At 36.5% G+C, this 18,574-nt stretch overlaps 1 protein-coding gene across 1 annotated transcript in view; it reads right to left on the reverse strand.

Moving 5' to 3' along the window:
* Positions 1 to 414: 414 nt before the first annotated feature.
* LOC134666021 (uncharacterized) overlaps positions 415 to 18,574 on the reverse strand; it is a 46,079-nt gene continuing 27,919 nt past the window's right edge. The window contains exons 3-4 of the mRNA XM_063523102.1: positions 17,222 to 17,570; positions 415 to 1,438 (exon numbers count right to left, since the gene is read on the reverse strand). Coding sequence (XP_063379172.1) covers positions 1,131 to 1,438; positions 17,222 to 17,570 — 657 coding nt within the window. The 3' untranslated portion in view covers positions 415 to 1,130. The remainder of the gene's footprint in view (positions 1,439 to 17,221; positions 17,571 to 18,574) is intronic.

Consider the following 18,574-nt stretch of genomic DNA (forward strand, 5'->3'; position numbering starts at 1 on the left):
AATGGTTGCTATCACGAGTATCGCGACACGCGGCCCTCTTTGTGTCGGCCGGAACTGCTCGAAACGCGATCCGCCATGCTGCCAAATCAACCACTTTCTTGACCGCTATTTTGCGCAGGGCGTACGCTACTCTGGGCCAATAACCTATTGGAAATTGTGCCTCGCAGAGCGCAGCGGAGTGGTTGATGGGATATTAAATTATAGACGGATTTGGAGAACTCACTTTTTAATAATATTTTAACTACAAGACACCTACGTGCTTACATGAGGACGGCTTGAGACAGAGAGAGGTCACACAGAGGACAGTATAATTTTTGACATTGACAGATGTCAGTTTATGTTACAGACTAAATAGATAAGTGTATTTTCTTTAAAGGGTGTACATAGAGTCCAACTTTCCAACAATTTTAATAAGTTCTCTGAAACTAGACTTCATACTTTAACTTTGATACCATATTTACTCAGAACTGTCAGATGGGTTCCTGCTATTTTAGTAAAATATTTGTAACCTTTACAGTAGGTACATATGGTAATCGGTAATCGTACACGTGCGAATAGGTAATTCGCGACTCGTGTCGATTTAAAACACTCCATTCAGTCGTATCTTCACTTGTTGCAAATTTCCTACTTTTCCCACTTGTATTGTAAATAATAATTTCCGAACCAAACTTTTCCCGCTGCACGTGTGTCAATCCAATTTTCACCAAACTATAATTTAGGCAATTGTATTTTTGTCAAATGTTTTTCCTAGATTTAAATAAAAAAAATATTTTTATTACACCGATAACCTACTTTACAAAAAAAATGTTTTTATTCAAAGTAATGGTTAGCCAAAGTTATTAAATAAATTTTACGCGAAAAGTTCATTTATTTAGGTACCATTCTTATTGATAGTGCCTAGTCCGCAATATACAGTGAGAGTAGTGGTAGGTCCATTTTGACTATTTTGAGTTTTTCGACTAAGAATGATAATAATTACCTATATTGTCAACTGTTACACACAGATAAATTGCATATAATACATGTTATATTACTTTTTTATTCGTCAGTCAAAATACAACCACGTATTATCTCAGGAGGTTAAAGGACGGATATTCAAATTAGTAAAAAGTGAAAAATGTTTTCCCTAATCACTCAAAGTTAACCCAAAATGTTTTAGGTATGCCGGGTTTCCGCAAACATTCGTTCCACGCCTCAGCGTTAACCGACTTCTCATCGATGCTCGCTTTACCGAGTATTTCCTTCTTCGCCATCTTGGTTTTGCAACCGAGGCTTATATAAATGCTGACTTTGCTCAAACTGGCTCTGAACACAGACAGCTTTACCGTCGCAGACTTCGGGTCCCACCTTGCCGATATAGTGGGAACGAATCTGTCACTTTTCCAATAACATTCCGCTTTGTTGGCTTCCAATATTGTCGCTTTCAAATACAGCGGGGCTGAAACAGACAATAAGACAAAGTTTAGTTTAATTTCAATGTCATTCGTAATAAATAAGGACAAGCTAGGAGACGTCTGGCGAGTAAATTGTGGTGTCACGCGAATAAAATTGCACGTTTACTGTCAATTATTTACGGGTAAACACGCTAGCGTGTCATCAGTGACTTAACTCTAACAAGCTTAGAAACAAAGTTTTATAAAGCAGAAATGGCAAAAATATGAATCTTTTTTCACTAGATACAATAATCGAAACAAAAATGAAAAATAAAATGATTAATGAAATGATTAGGTTTACCTACTAATTGACAGAGATGTGAAAAATACTTTATAAAAAGTATTTAAATACAAAATGCAAATACTTCCTTGATATACTATTTCAAATGCAAAATATAAAATCGTTTTTGAATTTATATTTAAAATACAAAATACGAAATAGGTATTTTCAAAATACTTTTCTAAAATACAAATACTTTGCGATAAAAGGTACTCTGAATAGTGAATACCTAGTCTAAATTAAAAAGTATTACTCGGAATTTCCGAGTTAAAAAGACTCTCTTTATTCTTTGAAAACAGTGTGTCAATCAGTCCTCTATCTAAAGTGCAAATTTCTAGTCGTTTGCTCATATTAACCGGAAGGATGGATGGATGATGGTTTTTAACGACCAATTTTTAATAGCTTTAATTTAGATTGTAATGTTTTAAAGCTAGTATAGGTAATACCTCTCGTTAGTGTAATGAAAACGTCACGTTTGTGATTCACCAGGGCAGAAAAGTTTGTTCTCTCGTGCCTTGAAACCCTCGCAACACTCAAGATTCTTCTTTTTTAACCACTCGCTACTCTTGTGGTCATGTGCGACGTTACTAGACATATTCAACAGTTCCATGTTAAAAGAATGAGAGAGTTGCCAGGATTGTAACATCAGAAGAGATTGTAACCTAAATTACCCACTATAAAGTATTTTGTATTTTGAAAATAGAAAATAGGTCCCAAAAACTATTTCAAATAAAATACAAAATAGTTTTCTTCAAAAGGTATTTAAATACAAAATAGGTATTTTGCATTTTGTATTTGCATTTTAAATACAAGTATTTCAAATAAGTCACATCTCTGCTAATTGGTTTAATTTTAAATTAAGTACTTAATACGAATGTGCATGGTTTCACCTATGTAATTTAATTCTTCTTAAAAATTGTATACCCTTTAACCGTTACTCTTATTAATTTTTGTTCTTTATTACGCAAACGAAGCCATCTTGCATACGGACAGATCCAATGTTTTTGTGTTTATCTATACGTGTAACATTTACTAGGTGTAGCATTAGGTTACAAATAACCCAAATATATTTGTATGGGTAAATCTGTGCACAGGTGCTCCAAAAAACCCTTTCGATTTATATTCAGCGGTCGTTCGTCACATTTGCGTCCCATGATTTACATTCAGAACTACTTTCGTATGGTAAATATTGTAGCGGGGCAATATTTGTATGTATACATTCAAATATTGTCCCTTCACTAGCACGCCATGTGCCGGTAGGATAATTGCTTTTTACAGTGCACAGTGTAAGTACATAAAGGTGACAGTCCATTTCCGACGGCATTGCATTACTGTTCATTTTACTATGGAATTTGACAATAACACAGACGCGTCCAGTACCAGTAGTGGAGCTGCGATCAGAAATGGAATGTTACCATAAAAGTGACATTCCATTTCCAACTGCAGCTGCAATACTGTTCATTTTACTATGGAAATTGACAATGACAGCGACGCGTTTCCATAGTAAAATGAACAGTATTGCAGCTGCAGTTGGAAATGAAATGTCACTCTTATAGTGACATTCCATTCGCTGTCATTGTCAATTTCCATAGTAAAATGAACAATATTGCAGCTGCAGTTGGAAATGGAATGTCACTTTAAGGCTCCGTGCAGGCGATCAAGCGTCAAATCTATTTTTATATTTCTTAGGTATGTAGGTTTCATTCAACACAATACTAAGGATTCCACTGTTGAAAACACTCTCATTTTAAATAGGTATTCGCTACCCTTTTCAAAGCTGGCGTCTAATAATACTTTCAGATAATAACAAATAGGTAAGTATTATGTTAACACGAACCTCGCGAAGTGGGCGTAGGTAACTACAATAACGTTCTTACACGTGCCCTTTCGCTGTCCGGATTTCTTCATATTAACTTGCCTTTTGATTGATAGATGGCCGGAACGTCTACGTGAGAGCGGATGGCCATTAATCAAATAATCATAGTGCAAGTATGTAGATGGCTATAAACAGCGTAGGTACATAATGCAACCAAACAATAATGTATTTACTTTTCTTATATCACATAATATCTGGGAGACCGAGTTTTTCTCGGAAAACATATAAAACTCTAAAATGCGCGTTTTCCCAGAGATAAGGCCTAGCTAGGTCGATTTATCGCCCCCAAAAACCCCCATATACCAAATTTCATCGAAACAGTCAGAGCCGTTTCCGAAATATATATATATACGAGTATAAACAAGAATTGCTCGTCGTAATTAGATAGATATATAGAGTCGGCATTTATAATGACAAATTGGCTATAGAGGTCATCATTGACTTGAAATCTCTAAGAAAATATAACGTAAATAATGACACTGCCTCACTTTGTTCCGTTCAAGTCGGTGCAACCTTAGTATTTTTTTTTTTTTTTTATTATGCATGGGTTTACTCATGGCCACAGACTAGCCGAGGCGTAGACGTGGCCTACGATGGAGCGAGCTCGCCCAGAAGGTGCCTGTTCACTCTTGAACTATCCCGTATCAGTTATATACATGAACTTTTACGTTGTGTACCTAAGCATTATGTCTAAATTTTTCAGCTCAATGCGATAAAGGTAAAAACATCGTTAGAGTAATTACACACGTAAAGTAACCAAATCCCTTAAATCTCTACACATACAATACATAAGCCATATTCTAATTGTAACAACAGGTCATGAATTTGATTTGGATTTGATATGAATATGATGTATCAGCGTCAAGCGACGATTCTGGTTGACCCTTTTGATACTGACAGATCATAATATTCATAAGTTCATACCAAATCCAGATTAAATTAATAAGCGGTGAGAATCGGAATAAGCCTCCAGATCATCGAATCTCTACCCAACGCATTGTTGAGCGACTACAATCATAACTGGGGCAAGTTAAATAGTCCACATCCTTCCATTAATCGTATTTACCGACACTTTGAAGTGAACTTTCCATTTCATAAATAGACACCCACGTAGTAATGTACCGATTTCAGAGAAAAATCTCCTAATGTCCTGGGCCGTAGCGGTTATTTTCCAATGACGTGTCATGATTGGAGACGCACGACAACTCTCTCCTTTTTAATAAGCAAAGAGCATCGCGCCAGTCGAGGGGCCTTTTCACTGCAATGCAATGCATTCCCTGCAGCGGTCAATGTAAGAGAGATTTTTTTGTAAGAAGTCTCAAGAAGCATTACAAAGCAGGTTAGACCCCTATTTCACCAACGTGACAGGTGCGACAATACGACAAGTCTCATTGTTGCTGACGTCACAGGCATCCATGGGCTACGTTTATCGCTTACCATTGGGTGGGCCGTATTCCTGTTTGTCACCATCATTGTATTATTTAAAAAAACTTTATTATATCGGCAAAAAACAGGACGGTATTTCTCTTGCGATGTTTATGATGATAATGATGACAATTGTCACAAGATTTCAAAGAACTTTCGGTAATTCTTGACAGCAAATGAGTTCTGTGTCGGAATTTCGTGACAATTGTCGTAATTTCTTGTGACAATTGTCATTAGCTTCGCAAAATAAGTAGTTATTAACTGGCGATATAGTGATAGTTTTTTTTTATAATTAACATGTTGGTGGCGAACAACCACACCGCCCGTCTGATGGTAAGCGGTTACCGTAGCCTATGGAGGCCCGTGACGTCAGTAACAGTGATGTCGACAATTGTCGGACCTGTCACGTTGGTGAAACAGGGGCAAAACAGATTTTAAAAAAAGTCGTAGCGCTTTTTTGGATCACAATACGGCTGTCGTAAAAACTAGCAATCTTGAGGCCTCTATCTAGAGACCCCACCGATTCGACTTCTGAGTTCGAAAGAAAAAAATCACGAACATAGATCAAAAAATAACTTCAAAAAATTAGACATATCATAACAGATTTAGCACAAAATCTAAACGAATGAAAGTTATTTCTAAAAATGAGCAATATTTTGCTTCAGGGAACATAGCGGCTACTTATTAATATTTAAGAAAAAAAAATCTAATTAAAAAACATGATACTCGTACCTATCTGCGCTCCCGAGCACGCACTTCCATCTCGCTCACGCTTACGCTCAGTGACATTATGCACTGTCAATCATAATGATTTTATTTGCCAGAATTATTTTTGTGTGCACCTTGATAAGGAGTACAATTTATTTTTCACCACACCAGCTGGGAAAGGCTTACTCTGCACTTCAAAAACTGATAGCAAAGTTGCATTTTATTCACATGTGAGGCAAAGTGATCAAATGCAAATTTTGAGTTGTTTTCTTTTGTTTGCTGGTCGAATTGACTTTTAAATGATGATTTTGGATGATAAATATATAATAACATTAATTTAGATTTGATTTGGTTTGGTTTTGTTTGATATTTTACATTTAATATTTGCTTCGGGTTGGTGTGGTGAAAATTTTTGTGTTTCACTCGGGGGCAAATTTTGTTTAATCCTCGTGCTTTGAAACCCTCGCAACGCTCAAGATTCCATTTTCCGAACTTTGCCCCCATGTAAAAGAAATAACTATTTCAAGTCCATTTACGGGTATCCGCCTATACATCGACACTAAGCCGCTGAACCCTTTAACAACAGGCACTTATGTAAATTCCAAACGGACTTCTGAATTGCGGGATAGCTTAATGGACCTCTCGACCAGCCGAACTTTTTTCAGCTCACCCTACCCTAAAAATATACAGTTGACATCAAAAATGTATAGAGTTAGACCAAGAAAAGTCTGCCACGATTTTGATACTTAACACACTCAGTGCATGTGTTATTTTATTTTAAACGTCAAACTTCTATGTACTTCTGGAGTTGCAGGCGCCCATAGGCTGTGGTGACTGCTTACCATCAGGCCGTACGCTTGTTTGCCACCGATGTGATATAAAAAAAACTATTTAGGGGTCATCCATTAATTACGTCACACCAATTTCTAGGTTTTTTGACCCCTCCCCCCCTCCTTGTCACACTTGGTCACATTTGGCAAACCCCTCCCCCCTAGTGTGACGTCACATTTTTTCTACGAAATCGCCAAATCGAATTAAGTATTGTACCTAAGTATTATTAATATTTTATCAAAATATTTTTGTCGATATAAATATTAGTAATTTTATAACCCAAAACTGCTTAGGAAAGAAAATTAAACGAATGAAAACGATTATCGTTTTAAAAACTTGTTATTTAAATGTACAGCGAGTAAAATAATTTAAATAAATTTTCGATTACTGATGACGTTAAAGTGACGTCACAAAGTTTGTGTCTCCCCCCTCCCCCATGTCACAATATGTCACATTTTCTTGACCCCCTCCCTCCCCCTAAACGTGTGATGTAATTAATGGATGATCCCTTATGTTATGACGTATCTATATATAACACTTGCACTGCGTATGCTATCAAAATCGTTGCAGATTTTTCTTGGTCTAACTATAAACTGGAAATCGCAATTAGATTCCAAAAAAAGCAAGACAATGTTGCCACTGCAATAATTTGTTTGTAAAATAGTAAATTCCTTTTTTATAAATAAAAACGCTAAGATTATTTATTTATTGGTAATTTAACTCCTACGATTTAAAAAAGTACTTTTATTTACTTATTTTTACATAAATACATAAGACGCGCTAGTAAAAAGTGGCAACATTGTCTTACTTTTTTTTTAAATCTAATTACGATTTTTAGTTTAGGTCTACATACTACCTACCTACACATGATTCAAAAACATTATAAAATATTTATGGCGTTATTGTCAAATTTACATGTGACAAATCTGATAATTGTTTGTCCCTATTCGTCATTTTGACATTTCACAAAAGAGACAAAATATAAAAAAAGGATTTGTAAAAGGTTTGTAAAGTTTTTTTGAATAACCGGTTAGACAATAATAATTATGTAGGGTCATGTTCAGCTATCTGAAGGACGGTCGGTGCTCCAACTTAAGTATCCACATCGCCACAGTAATTGTATAGAAAAGTGGATACTTGTGTTAAGACGAAACGGGAGCTGAGCTAAAAGTCAATTTTGAGATTTCAAGCTGAATATACCCGTCGCTCTGACGGGGCGTAACCGCGGCGTGAGAGACTGTATTTGTATGTGTAATGCACGCACACAGACGCGTGCGGTGCGCCCGTACTCGCGCTCGCGCACCTCACTTGATTGCAATTTGTATTGTCACTTTTTGTTACTGCTACTACTAAGTAGGGTAATTCGCCAGTAACTGGCCACTTTTAATAACTGGCCGCCCTAAACTAAAAATGAATCCTATTCACCTATTAACAGAATTAATTTTAGTATAAGGTTTCAATAACTTCAATAACTGGCCACCTTATACTAAAATTAATTCTATTTATAGGTGAATATAATTCATTTTTGGTTTGGGGTGGCCACTGACGAATTACCCTATTGCGATTGAACTTTTTTACTTACCCGGCTTACGTTTACGGAACTCGATATCGAATAGGGTAATTCGCCAGTAACTGGCCGCCCTAAATTAAAAATGAATTCTATTCACCTCTATACATAATTTATTTTAGTAGGTATAAGGTTTCAATAACTGGCCACCTTATAATAAAATGAATTATATTTATAGGTGAATAGAATTCATTTTTGGTTTGGCGTGGCCAGTTACTAATAGTGGCCTGTTACTGGCGAATTACCCTATTTATGTACTTAGTGGTTAATACTAGTATTAAGTATTTTTTTTTTTCAATAATGCTCAGAAACGAAGTATAGACATGACAAATATAAATATTAACGTCTTTGTAAGGCAGGATTGGACATTCTATAGAGTAAGAGTAAGTGTATGAAACAACCAATTCAGCTAGGACTAGGAAATGCAATCTAGATCTCGCAATTTCGAGATCTCGCTAGATCTCGCACGTATTTTCGAAATTTAACCTAGTTGACAGGAAATCTCGATATATGCAATCTCGGTCGAGATGTCGATTAATATTTTCGAGATCTCGAACAAGACTGAAAGTGAAATACTTTGTTTTAAGTAATATATGACCTTAGATTCATGTTGTTCAGGCAGTGCTATTATGTGTCCGGCTTTAGCTCTGTTATTGTTACGCAGTATCTAAGTAAAGGTAAATAGTGGTTTAACATCGATAGCATTTCATAGAAGTAAAGTAAAAATTAAAATTGATTTTATGTTAAATGTCAATTTAATTTGTTGTTGTTATTTTCAAAATATAACATGAGGTACCTTAAATAAGTAGTATGCCGGCGGCATATCGTAAAATCGTAATCCTAGGCGTATCATGAAACGCCACCATTTCCTGATCCTAATATTAACCCAGGCATATCACGATCTTCCTTATGAAAGAGACGGCAGATCCATCAGAGCAATGCATTCTTTGATATTCCTAGCTTCATAGCGGGCGCATTGTAAAATAATTGATCAAGAAATCATATATTTTCAATGATTTTGTAAATGACTATGACTACGGTTATTAGAAACCAATTATAGTATGTTTAATATTCTTTCTAATGGTATGCATCACCAATTGATCAGTTAAATAGAACCCGAGAAATAATGATCGGTTGAGGTCGGTCGCCCGCCATTTACGTGACGGAACAAAATTCATCATTACTTTGGTATATAATATCATACAGCAATAAAACTTCTGTTTTTGGAAAGCTAATGAAATTTTTCGTATATTTTATAATAACATTAATTGCGGTAAAGTTATAATTTATTGAGTTAGACGCATGTTTTGTCAGTACTTATGCCATCCATGCACGGTAAAAAATCATATATTATAAATATTTTGTAAATGACTACAGTTATGACTACGGTTATTATAAAACAATAACTGCACGTTTAATACTCTTTCAAACGACATCTCACACGAACCGATCGGTCCCATAGGACTAAAGACGTGAACAAATATCAATGCTGGTCGGCCGCCCACTTTTTCCTTTTTTTCGACACGTCCCCCCCCCCTCCATAAAATAAAAACCGGTCTATTCATATTCTGGAGACCACGAGGAACACGTCCATACCAGTTTTAGGTATTTTAGTAGTAGTAGTTTAATTTGCCTATAGACTATAGGATAGGAATATCAGAATATCACACCTTAAGGTTTGCACAAAATGGCTGGTGTTCGCTAGGCAGATCATGAAATGTCGGCGTTTCATTATATTCCTAGGAATATCTCGATACGCCCGATTTTACGATGTCTATATGTATGGAATTCTTAGAGATTTTTGATTAAAATAACACATTTTTAGTTACTTTGTCAAATTCGATCTCGTCGAGATATTAATCTCGATCCCGAAAACCTGACTGTCGAGATCTCGAAACACCCAATCTCGATTCGGATTTTTCGTGCGAGATCTCGAATTGCCAATCTTGGTGCGAGATTGCATTCCCTAGCTAGGACCTTAAATTGCTCGACAATTACGGAGCGTGACTGTACCTAAAATTTTTGTAAACCCATAACCATGCAATAAAATATTTTTGATTTTGATTTCTAATTTGAAATATTAGAATCAAAAAGTTCAAAATAGATTGTACCTACGTAACTTCCAAAATGTGTTCCCTCTCAACGCTAAACCCCTTTTGTCTTAGGAGGATCTAGATATTTTCACACAAGACGGTTTATCGATAACTTATTACATCACTAGATTATCGACATTAAATGTCGACTATTGCCCATCACTTTTCTGGCTGCGTACGTATTTAGAAACTTGACTCCGCCCCTAAAATTAGTGCGATAGGGACAACTGCAGCTGAGGCGAAAAATCCTGCGTAAAAATGACAAAAATCGAGGTTTCGTAGTCCTCTTTTTCCTCCTCCAAAACTTAACTAATCGTAACCAAATTTGGAAATCTAAATGATTATAAAATTATCTGTGTCGGACCGTTTTGCTTTTTTGGCTAATTGATATCAGTTTTGAATACCACGCCTCTCATTGCGGCATAGTCAATTAGGCCATTTTGGCCATTTTTGAAGGGCTCTAGCGCCTTAAAAAACAAAAATATCACAAAAAGCAAAACGGTCCGACACAGATACTGACAATAATAATCTGTGTTGAAAAAATCATTGCTCTAGCTTCAAAAACCACGGAGGAAAACGAGGAGTACGTTTGTATGGAGGAATGACCACTCCTGTTGGCTCTTAAGGAATCAACAGGGTACTATTTGCACATTTTTTGACAAAACGAACCAACCGTGGTTTTTTTGCATCTTTTTAATATGTAGGTATATAAAAACATTAACCTCCTATAAAGTGGTGCTCTGGTGTTTTTACTCCTTACAGCCTCAGTGGCGGCCTTGATAACAGTGACCTGACGGGACGTAGGTCGGGTCAGAAGATGGCCGAGCTAAACGGCGAGATCGTCATCCATCGGTGCTTGACATCACTACGATAACCGACAATGACACATCACTAGAGGTGGTCGTCCATCTTAGATTACTTTGCATGAGAGCGTCGTCGCATATTATTTTCAGACCTATACTCTCATGTTTTGTGATTCCCTAATAAATATTGTTATAAAGTGGTGCTCTGGTGTTTTTACTCCTTACATCAAATGAGTTTTTATCAAATATTACGTTACCGTTTGATTTAGGTCATATTCCGGTGTCTATTTCTTCAATTTAGGACAAAGGTGAATCCTGTGTCACCCTTCATCAACTCAACCCTTCAAAACACTTCGTCCGATTATATTAAGTTACGTATTTAAATATATGTATGTTATGGATAAAAAGTAAGATCAGAACGGATATGATGGTCGTTCTTGTCTACGTGACAGCGTGATAAAATGGTATCCGTCACTTTCTATCATACGGTGTTAAAAAGTGACAGTCATTTTATCACGTGAATAAAGCCATCCATAATACGCCGGCAGGTGGGTAAGGATAAAGTGCTTGCTTGCGGCAAGAGAGAACGAATGAGGAAAGTCCTTCTACGGAAGTATTTTTAAGTATATTTTTAAGTTAAGTAAATTTTATTTATAAATTAGCTTTATTTTTAATATTACCATCTAATTAAGTTTATTTATATCTTTAAGTATTAAAGTATTTATATTAAAGATCTCATAATAAGGTCAACAAACCCCTATATTTAGATTATTGAAATTAAATTATGATTCCTGCATTACCAAAAGTTACTAAACTTATTTGAGTTGGGTCTTACATAACAAGATGTTACCGAAGAGATCGTAATTTGTTTCAATTAGTAAAGTTATATGCGTCCGAATCTCTATAAAGAAGAATTAATTATTAGGTAATACTAATATTACATTAATTACCTATGTTATTGCCCCCATCTGTACTTATTCAAGATTTAGAAAAAAATCTGCTTAGTCCTAGACTGTTGTATTTACGTTCTGGAGTGCAAAGAGATTACTTTTGCGTTTTTTTCTTGCATAACTAGGTACTCTTTTTAATTTGGGAAACCATTTCATTTGTCATTTTATGTAATATCGCTAAGACAAATTCAATAGAACTGTCATTTTTAGTATTACGAAAATAAAAGGGTAAATCAAGGGTACCTAGGTATTTTGATTTAGGTAAATAAAATAAAATAATGGTTTAATTCAGGCATGAGTGCATGACCTATAGGAGCATTCCACGGGCTGTCCCGTACAAACGCATTTTATTTCCTGTGTTGCGACTTTTTTCTCGGCATTTAAAGCAGGCGATTATTTTTCTGTGCATATTTTTGACCATTTGTCATAGAAAAGGAAACTCTTAAATCTTTAAATCTTCAGAAACTTCGCGTTGGTACGGGACAACGGTAGACAATTTCATGGAATGCTCCTATAGAAGCGTTAGTAACAAAACTTAAGTATTAATGTTATATAAAGAACAATTTCATATTTAAGGTCGATCCTTTGTCTCCTCTATAAAAAGCCAGTACGTACTAATGCGCACTTCATCAGCCATAATATCGAAATATCGTAATACCGAAAATATTTACGCGTTACAAATGTGGACTTTATGTTCTATGGGTTAATGTAGTATTTACAATGTGAGAAAGTAGAAGTAATCGAGTAACATTACTTATTACTCACTAGACTGAATATCTCTCGGCGTTCACCGAGTTTTTTGTCATTTCACGCATCATTAAACAGGCTCATTAAAAATGTTGAGGGGTAGTCGGACCAAGCTAACTCTGCATGGAATATGCAATGTCAAAGTGTGGAATTTCATCATTAATGTCAAATGTCTGGGTAAATTATGTTTTTAATGTCACGCTCTCACTTTGTTCTATAAAAGTCATTGTATGTATGTAAAGATAGCTTAGATGGACGATAGTCTTCAAGAAGATATAAGAGGAACTCTTGCTTTGAGTACTAAGTTACTAGTAGTTTACAACTTGTAACGTGTGTGCAAGTTTTGAGATAGCTTACCTACGTAACGTATATAGCATTTTGACATTTGATGAACACGTGTACCTATTAAGTACACCTATTAGGTACACGACTACACGTGTTCATCAAATGTCAAAATTCTATTAATGGTCACAAACCAGCTACTGCAATAGAAATTTTGCACGTGGCTGACCATTTAACATCAATTTACTTTTCGTTTTGCGAAATCTCTACGGCTACCACCAGTTTTGACATTGACATATACGCTCGCGTCTACGTAAATTTCTATATACAGCTCGCTTGCACTAATATGCGAGTACGAGCGAGATGCATAGAAAGTAAGTTACTTAGACGCGAGCGTATTCGGACTTTTAGACGCACGGCCTGTTTCCATCCTTACTTGGTAGATATTCCACCAATTCGCACGAAGCGCTTTGCTTCTACTTTCCTTATGCGCACTGCCAAGGAATGGAATTCCTTGCCGGCGTCTATATTTCCGTGTTCTTATAACCCGGCAACCTTCAAATCAAGAGTGAACAGGCACCTTCTGGGCGAGCTCGCTCCATCGTAGGCCACGTCTACGCCTCGGCTAGTCTGTGGCCATGAGTAAGCCCATTCATAATAAAAAAAAAAAAAAAAATGTCAAAACTGGTTGTAGTGGTTCTGTAGACTACATAGAGGTGTAAGTATAGTCCAGTCTCTCACAAAGGAACTTCATCAGTCAGAGAGTTAATTGCTGGCGACGAGAAAATGTATGCATGTTTTAGAGGAAATTCGAAACATTCCGTTCGTTCGTCTTTTTTTCTCTGTAACGCTTTTGCATATAGAAGCGAAAGAGAGCCAAAGGCAAAATTAGACCGAGACAACTCTGCAACGATTCTGAAAGCGGATAGGTATCATATTTTAGAATTTTATTTTTTGTTAGATTTTTAACAAAAAAAAAGTAATCGATGAGTTTGATTAAAAGTAGAATTGCGCATTTTTAGAAGAAATATTCAGATTTTTAGCTTTTGTGAAAAAAGTCGTTACAAATTTATAAGGTGCTTTTTAGAACTGTTTCCCATTTTTTTCTATCGAGCGATAGTCCAGAAATCAGGTTTTGGTGAAGTTACTAGAGAGAGCCCTTAGTATCGCTATTCATATTTTTCGCAGCATTATAATATACTCGTCATTTAAAAAAGCGCTACGATTTAAAAAAATCTCCTCTGACTAAATCCTACTGCACATAAGTTTTTGGCAAAAAAATCATTTTTGATACAAGCTTTTATCGCTGACTGTACTTTTCTTACGACAGCCAACTAATACTCATCGAGACAATTCTAAAAACCCCTAACACAATTAGGTTACGTTGTTTTATCACAGAGTTCCTATGGCCACCTCCTGTCTCCATCATCAGATCAGCTCGATGGTACCATAATATTGCATTGTCATCCGATTTATACGTGCATGCAAAATTTCAGCTAATTTGGAAACCGGGAAGTGGATCAAATTTAACTTGCAAGATTTGATTACACACAGACAGACAGACACAGACAACGGTCAGGTGAAACTAAATAAAAGCTTGTAATAAAAGAAGGAAAGAACAAAAAGTCGAATCCTTAAACCTTTTCACGCCTCCAGCAAGTGACGTAAATGTACGTATTTTATCCATTTATCATCCGATACATTTTCCCTTTTTTCACATAACATTTTTTTGTGTCTTTAGGGTGGTATGGTATTCCATCTGTCGAATATCTTGGCCCAATGTGTATTTGCATCTCACATCTTGCTTAATGAGAGAGTGAGACGCAATGCACATTGGATAAAGAAATTAGACAGGTGGAATTATCATCCTTTAAGGCTGATTCAGAAGGCGCGCGAACTCGCATACGATTTTAATTACATTGCGGACTGTTGGTTACGTCCAATTCAACCGACCAATCAAAACCCGCAATGTTATGAAACTCGCATGCGATTTCTCGCATCGTCTAAATCAGCCCTTAGTCACATACAGCAGTCTTGCGGAGTTTGTTGGCAGTTAACATAAGTTCATAACTCGTGCTTAAGTAAATGTAATATATAATTTATTATTGCGATACATTATACACATTACATAATTTATTATTTAACGGCCTCCTAGCCTAGTCGGCAGTGACTCTGCCTGTGAACCAGGAAGGCCCGAGTTCGAATCCTGGTATAAGGGCATTTATTTGTGTGTTTATCAACTTCGTTTTTGTAGCATTAGAAAAAGGGTAGACAATCTTCATGTGGTAAACTTACTGCCATGTACAACACACCTACACATAATAAGAGTGACATTCCATTTCCAACTTCAGCTGCAATACTGGCCGCGTAGCCAAGATGCCAATCGCTCACGCTCCGTAGCGATCGAAACGCAACTGTCACTGTCGCACTAATATGGAAGAGCGATAGAGAGACATAAAGCTTTTCGTTGTCGAAGCGATAGCGATTGTAACCTTGGCTAGACCTACTGTTCATTTTACTATGGAAACGCGTCGCTGTCATTGTCAATTTCCATAGTAAAATTAACAGTATTGCAGCTGCAGTTGGAAATGGAATGTCACTTTAAGTGAATATACCTAGTAATTTGCCCACCACATAGTTATTACAGCCATAGTAAATTCCATATTAAAACTACGCAGGTCTGGTTTATCAACGGCCGTTATGATTGTTATACGTGGTAGGACAGTTAATCATTAATTCATTATTCAATCAGGAGCGGTTGTTCATAATAATTTAATTATGACAATTAGTGCTGTGCAATTGCCAATGATTTTACCACGAACATTCGTGAAAATTGCAATTAGTGTGCAATAACAGGAAATTGGGAACCGGCGCATTGAGCAAATTAACGCTTTTGAGTTAACCTTGTTTTCGGTTTTTTGGGACTTCTTAGGAAGCAGAATTTTCATTATCACGCCACAGAATAATTAATAGTTCTACGGGACAGAAAGGAAACTTCCTACAAAACGGAAATTTGACAGCGGTTCAGGGTCGAATCATGCTGTCCCTTTCTAATATATGTCACTATCCCTTTCAGCTATTTAGGGTTGTCAAAAATCAAGTGATTATCTTATCTGTGGTCGTGCATGCAAAAGGAAGTCAAGTGGTGCATAATAATTGCTCGGAGCAATGCTGAGCCGAGCGGAGCCGAGTTTGACCAAAGTCAGGAGTTTCGCACCCCGCGTCACGCGTCAAATATCAAATCGTCTTATTTCAATTTCGTAGTTTCAAATTTACACAGGTATTTTTTTTAGTTAAACTTGCATGCAATTTGCGTATTTTTGCATGCCTGTAAACAAACATGCTACTAGCATGCTTTTCGTGGTTTCGTTGGAATATAATATAGAATAGAATAGAATCGTTTTATACCATGGTACATAATAAAGTTGTTACAATAATATTTGTGGAATACGTGGCACCCTGGTAAGGCATTGCAAATTAATCTTATATCTAGTTATTTATGGAACAAGTTTTAAAAACTAAAAAAAATCCTAAATAATAACAATTTTATCCTAGCCTATTTCTTGTTTTAAGTAAATCTTTAGTTAGCTAATTTATACATATCTCTAGCTAAGTTATATATCTTTGTAACAGCGGCTACGGAACCCTACCCTGCGCATGGGCGGTTTTTATTGTATTCATCGGACGCCAGACTACACTTATAGTGGATATAAACAAGAAAGGGCGACGTGCTTTTTGCGTGTTTTGAACCTATAAAAGAAGATTAACCTTTAGAACTCGGTGCGGCGGGTATAGGCACGTAGTAGGTAGTTTTTGAAGTAATCAAGGGTGACACATGCTTTGTATTTGCCCTTTGTCATTATATTGTTAGGAGTATTTTTGTCTGCAACTATTTTATTTACCTATGAGTAGCTGAGTACACATATGACATATGATAATCCCTACTTATGCAGCATAAGTCTATATTGTGATCGCAAGTATGTAATTATAGCAACATCTTGCAGTTTACGCACAAAGTAGATATAGCTAGGTTGCAGTGCCGGTAGCCTCAGTAATCGGCCCTAAAATTTACCCGTTGTTATGTACAACAGAACCTTGAACCTTGTTCGCTGTGGACATAATCGCACTATTTACCTTTAAGCTGTGTTTGTTCTAGACAGTGCGTCGACCCCGCCTACATACATAAGGTTTACTTCTAAACTTCTACTACAGGGCCTAATATTTACCTTTATATTGTTCTTGTTCCTGCATGGTGAGCACGCTGCACCGTAGCCTGTTGACAGTGAGCGTGACGACGTCGTTGAGGCCGTCTTCGCTCGTTGTGTATAACAGGGTGACACTTGCGTACGAATTTACAAGTAGGACAGAGAGGCAACACGTCGAACGTGGTTCGAGGTAGGCCCTGATCTCTATGGAGTTAAGCGCATTATATTTACCTTTATATTGTTCTTGTTCCTGCATGGTGAGCACGCTGCACCGTAGCCTGTTGACAGTGAGCGTGACGACGTCGTTGAGGCCGTCTTCGCTCGTTGTGTATAACAGGGTCACTTCCAGTTGGCCCTTCTTGTTCTCTCTCTGTGGACATGGACAAATTAATATTATTTAACTTCCATAGAAGGTAGGAAGAGAACTTCCTATAGAAGTGGCATACGCGTGCCTCCGTGACGGACAAAATATACGCAATGCGACATTATGATTGGTCGAATTTATTTGTTGCCCACCATAATCCATACTAAATTTACGGTGGGGAACAAATAAAATGTGAGACTGTGACTAGGACAAACAATAATAGCTCTTTCGCTGCTACTCCTAGTGAAAGATACATAACACTATCCTGTTCGGTCACTTCCCCCACCTTTCATGCCAGATCCAGTTATATACTAGATTCATGAACTTATCGAATAAGGTAAGGTTCGTGAAAGCATATCCATTAATCCCTTTTAGTTCAAAAACTATGCACTTAAGTGTACTTTGTAACTAGTTTATACTAGGTACTTATTAAGCCGCAAAGTCCTCGACAGCGTGCCTTGCTAACTGAAATGCACTTACTTAACCCAGTTGGACTATACTTAGACGTATTTTGGAAACTATTTATTACTTAGCCATTCGCGCATAGTAGATGCAAAGTGAATTTAGACTAGAGGAATATTGTCAAAGTTAATTATGTAGCCAGTCCATTTACTGCCATCTTTCGACACAAATGATTAACACTTTTAGAACGCCATTTGACTTTGATCCTTATTTTTTCACTGATATGTGTTAAATTTGTCATATGTCAAAAAGTATCGTCATCTACTCGAGAGTAGATAGCTCGCTTGATAAATATATAGTGAGCATGTTTAGAACAAAGTGCGTTTTTGATGCAAAGAAAACATTCATTTTTGCGTAAGTAAAGTAAACGAATAATCTCTCACCTCTCAGCCAAAGTAAACATATATGCGTGATACCGTCTCTTTAATATATTCGTGGATAAAAATAGATGTTTCATTTTAAATAAGTACTTATTACAATATTTATTTAGGATTCCTTTACGGCTTCACGTGTATTCAAGAGGGAATCAACCAATTTTTAGGGTTCCG

This window comes from Cydia fagiglandana, chromosome 7, assembly GCF_963556715.1.
Source record: "Cydia fagiglandana chromosome 7, ilCydFagi1.1, whole genome shotgun sequence".
NCBI lineage: Eukaryota > Metazoa > Arthropoda > Insecta > Lepidoptera > Tortricidae > Cydia > Cydia fagiglandana.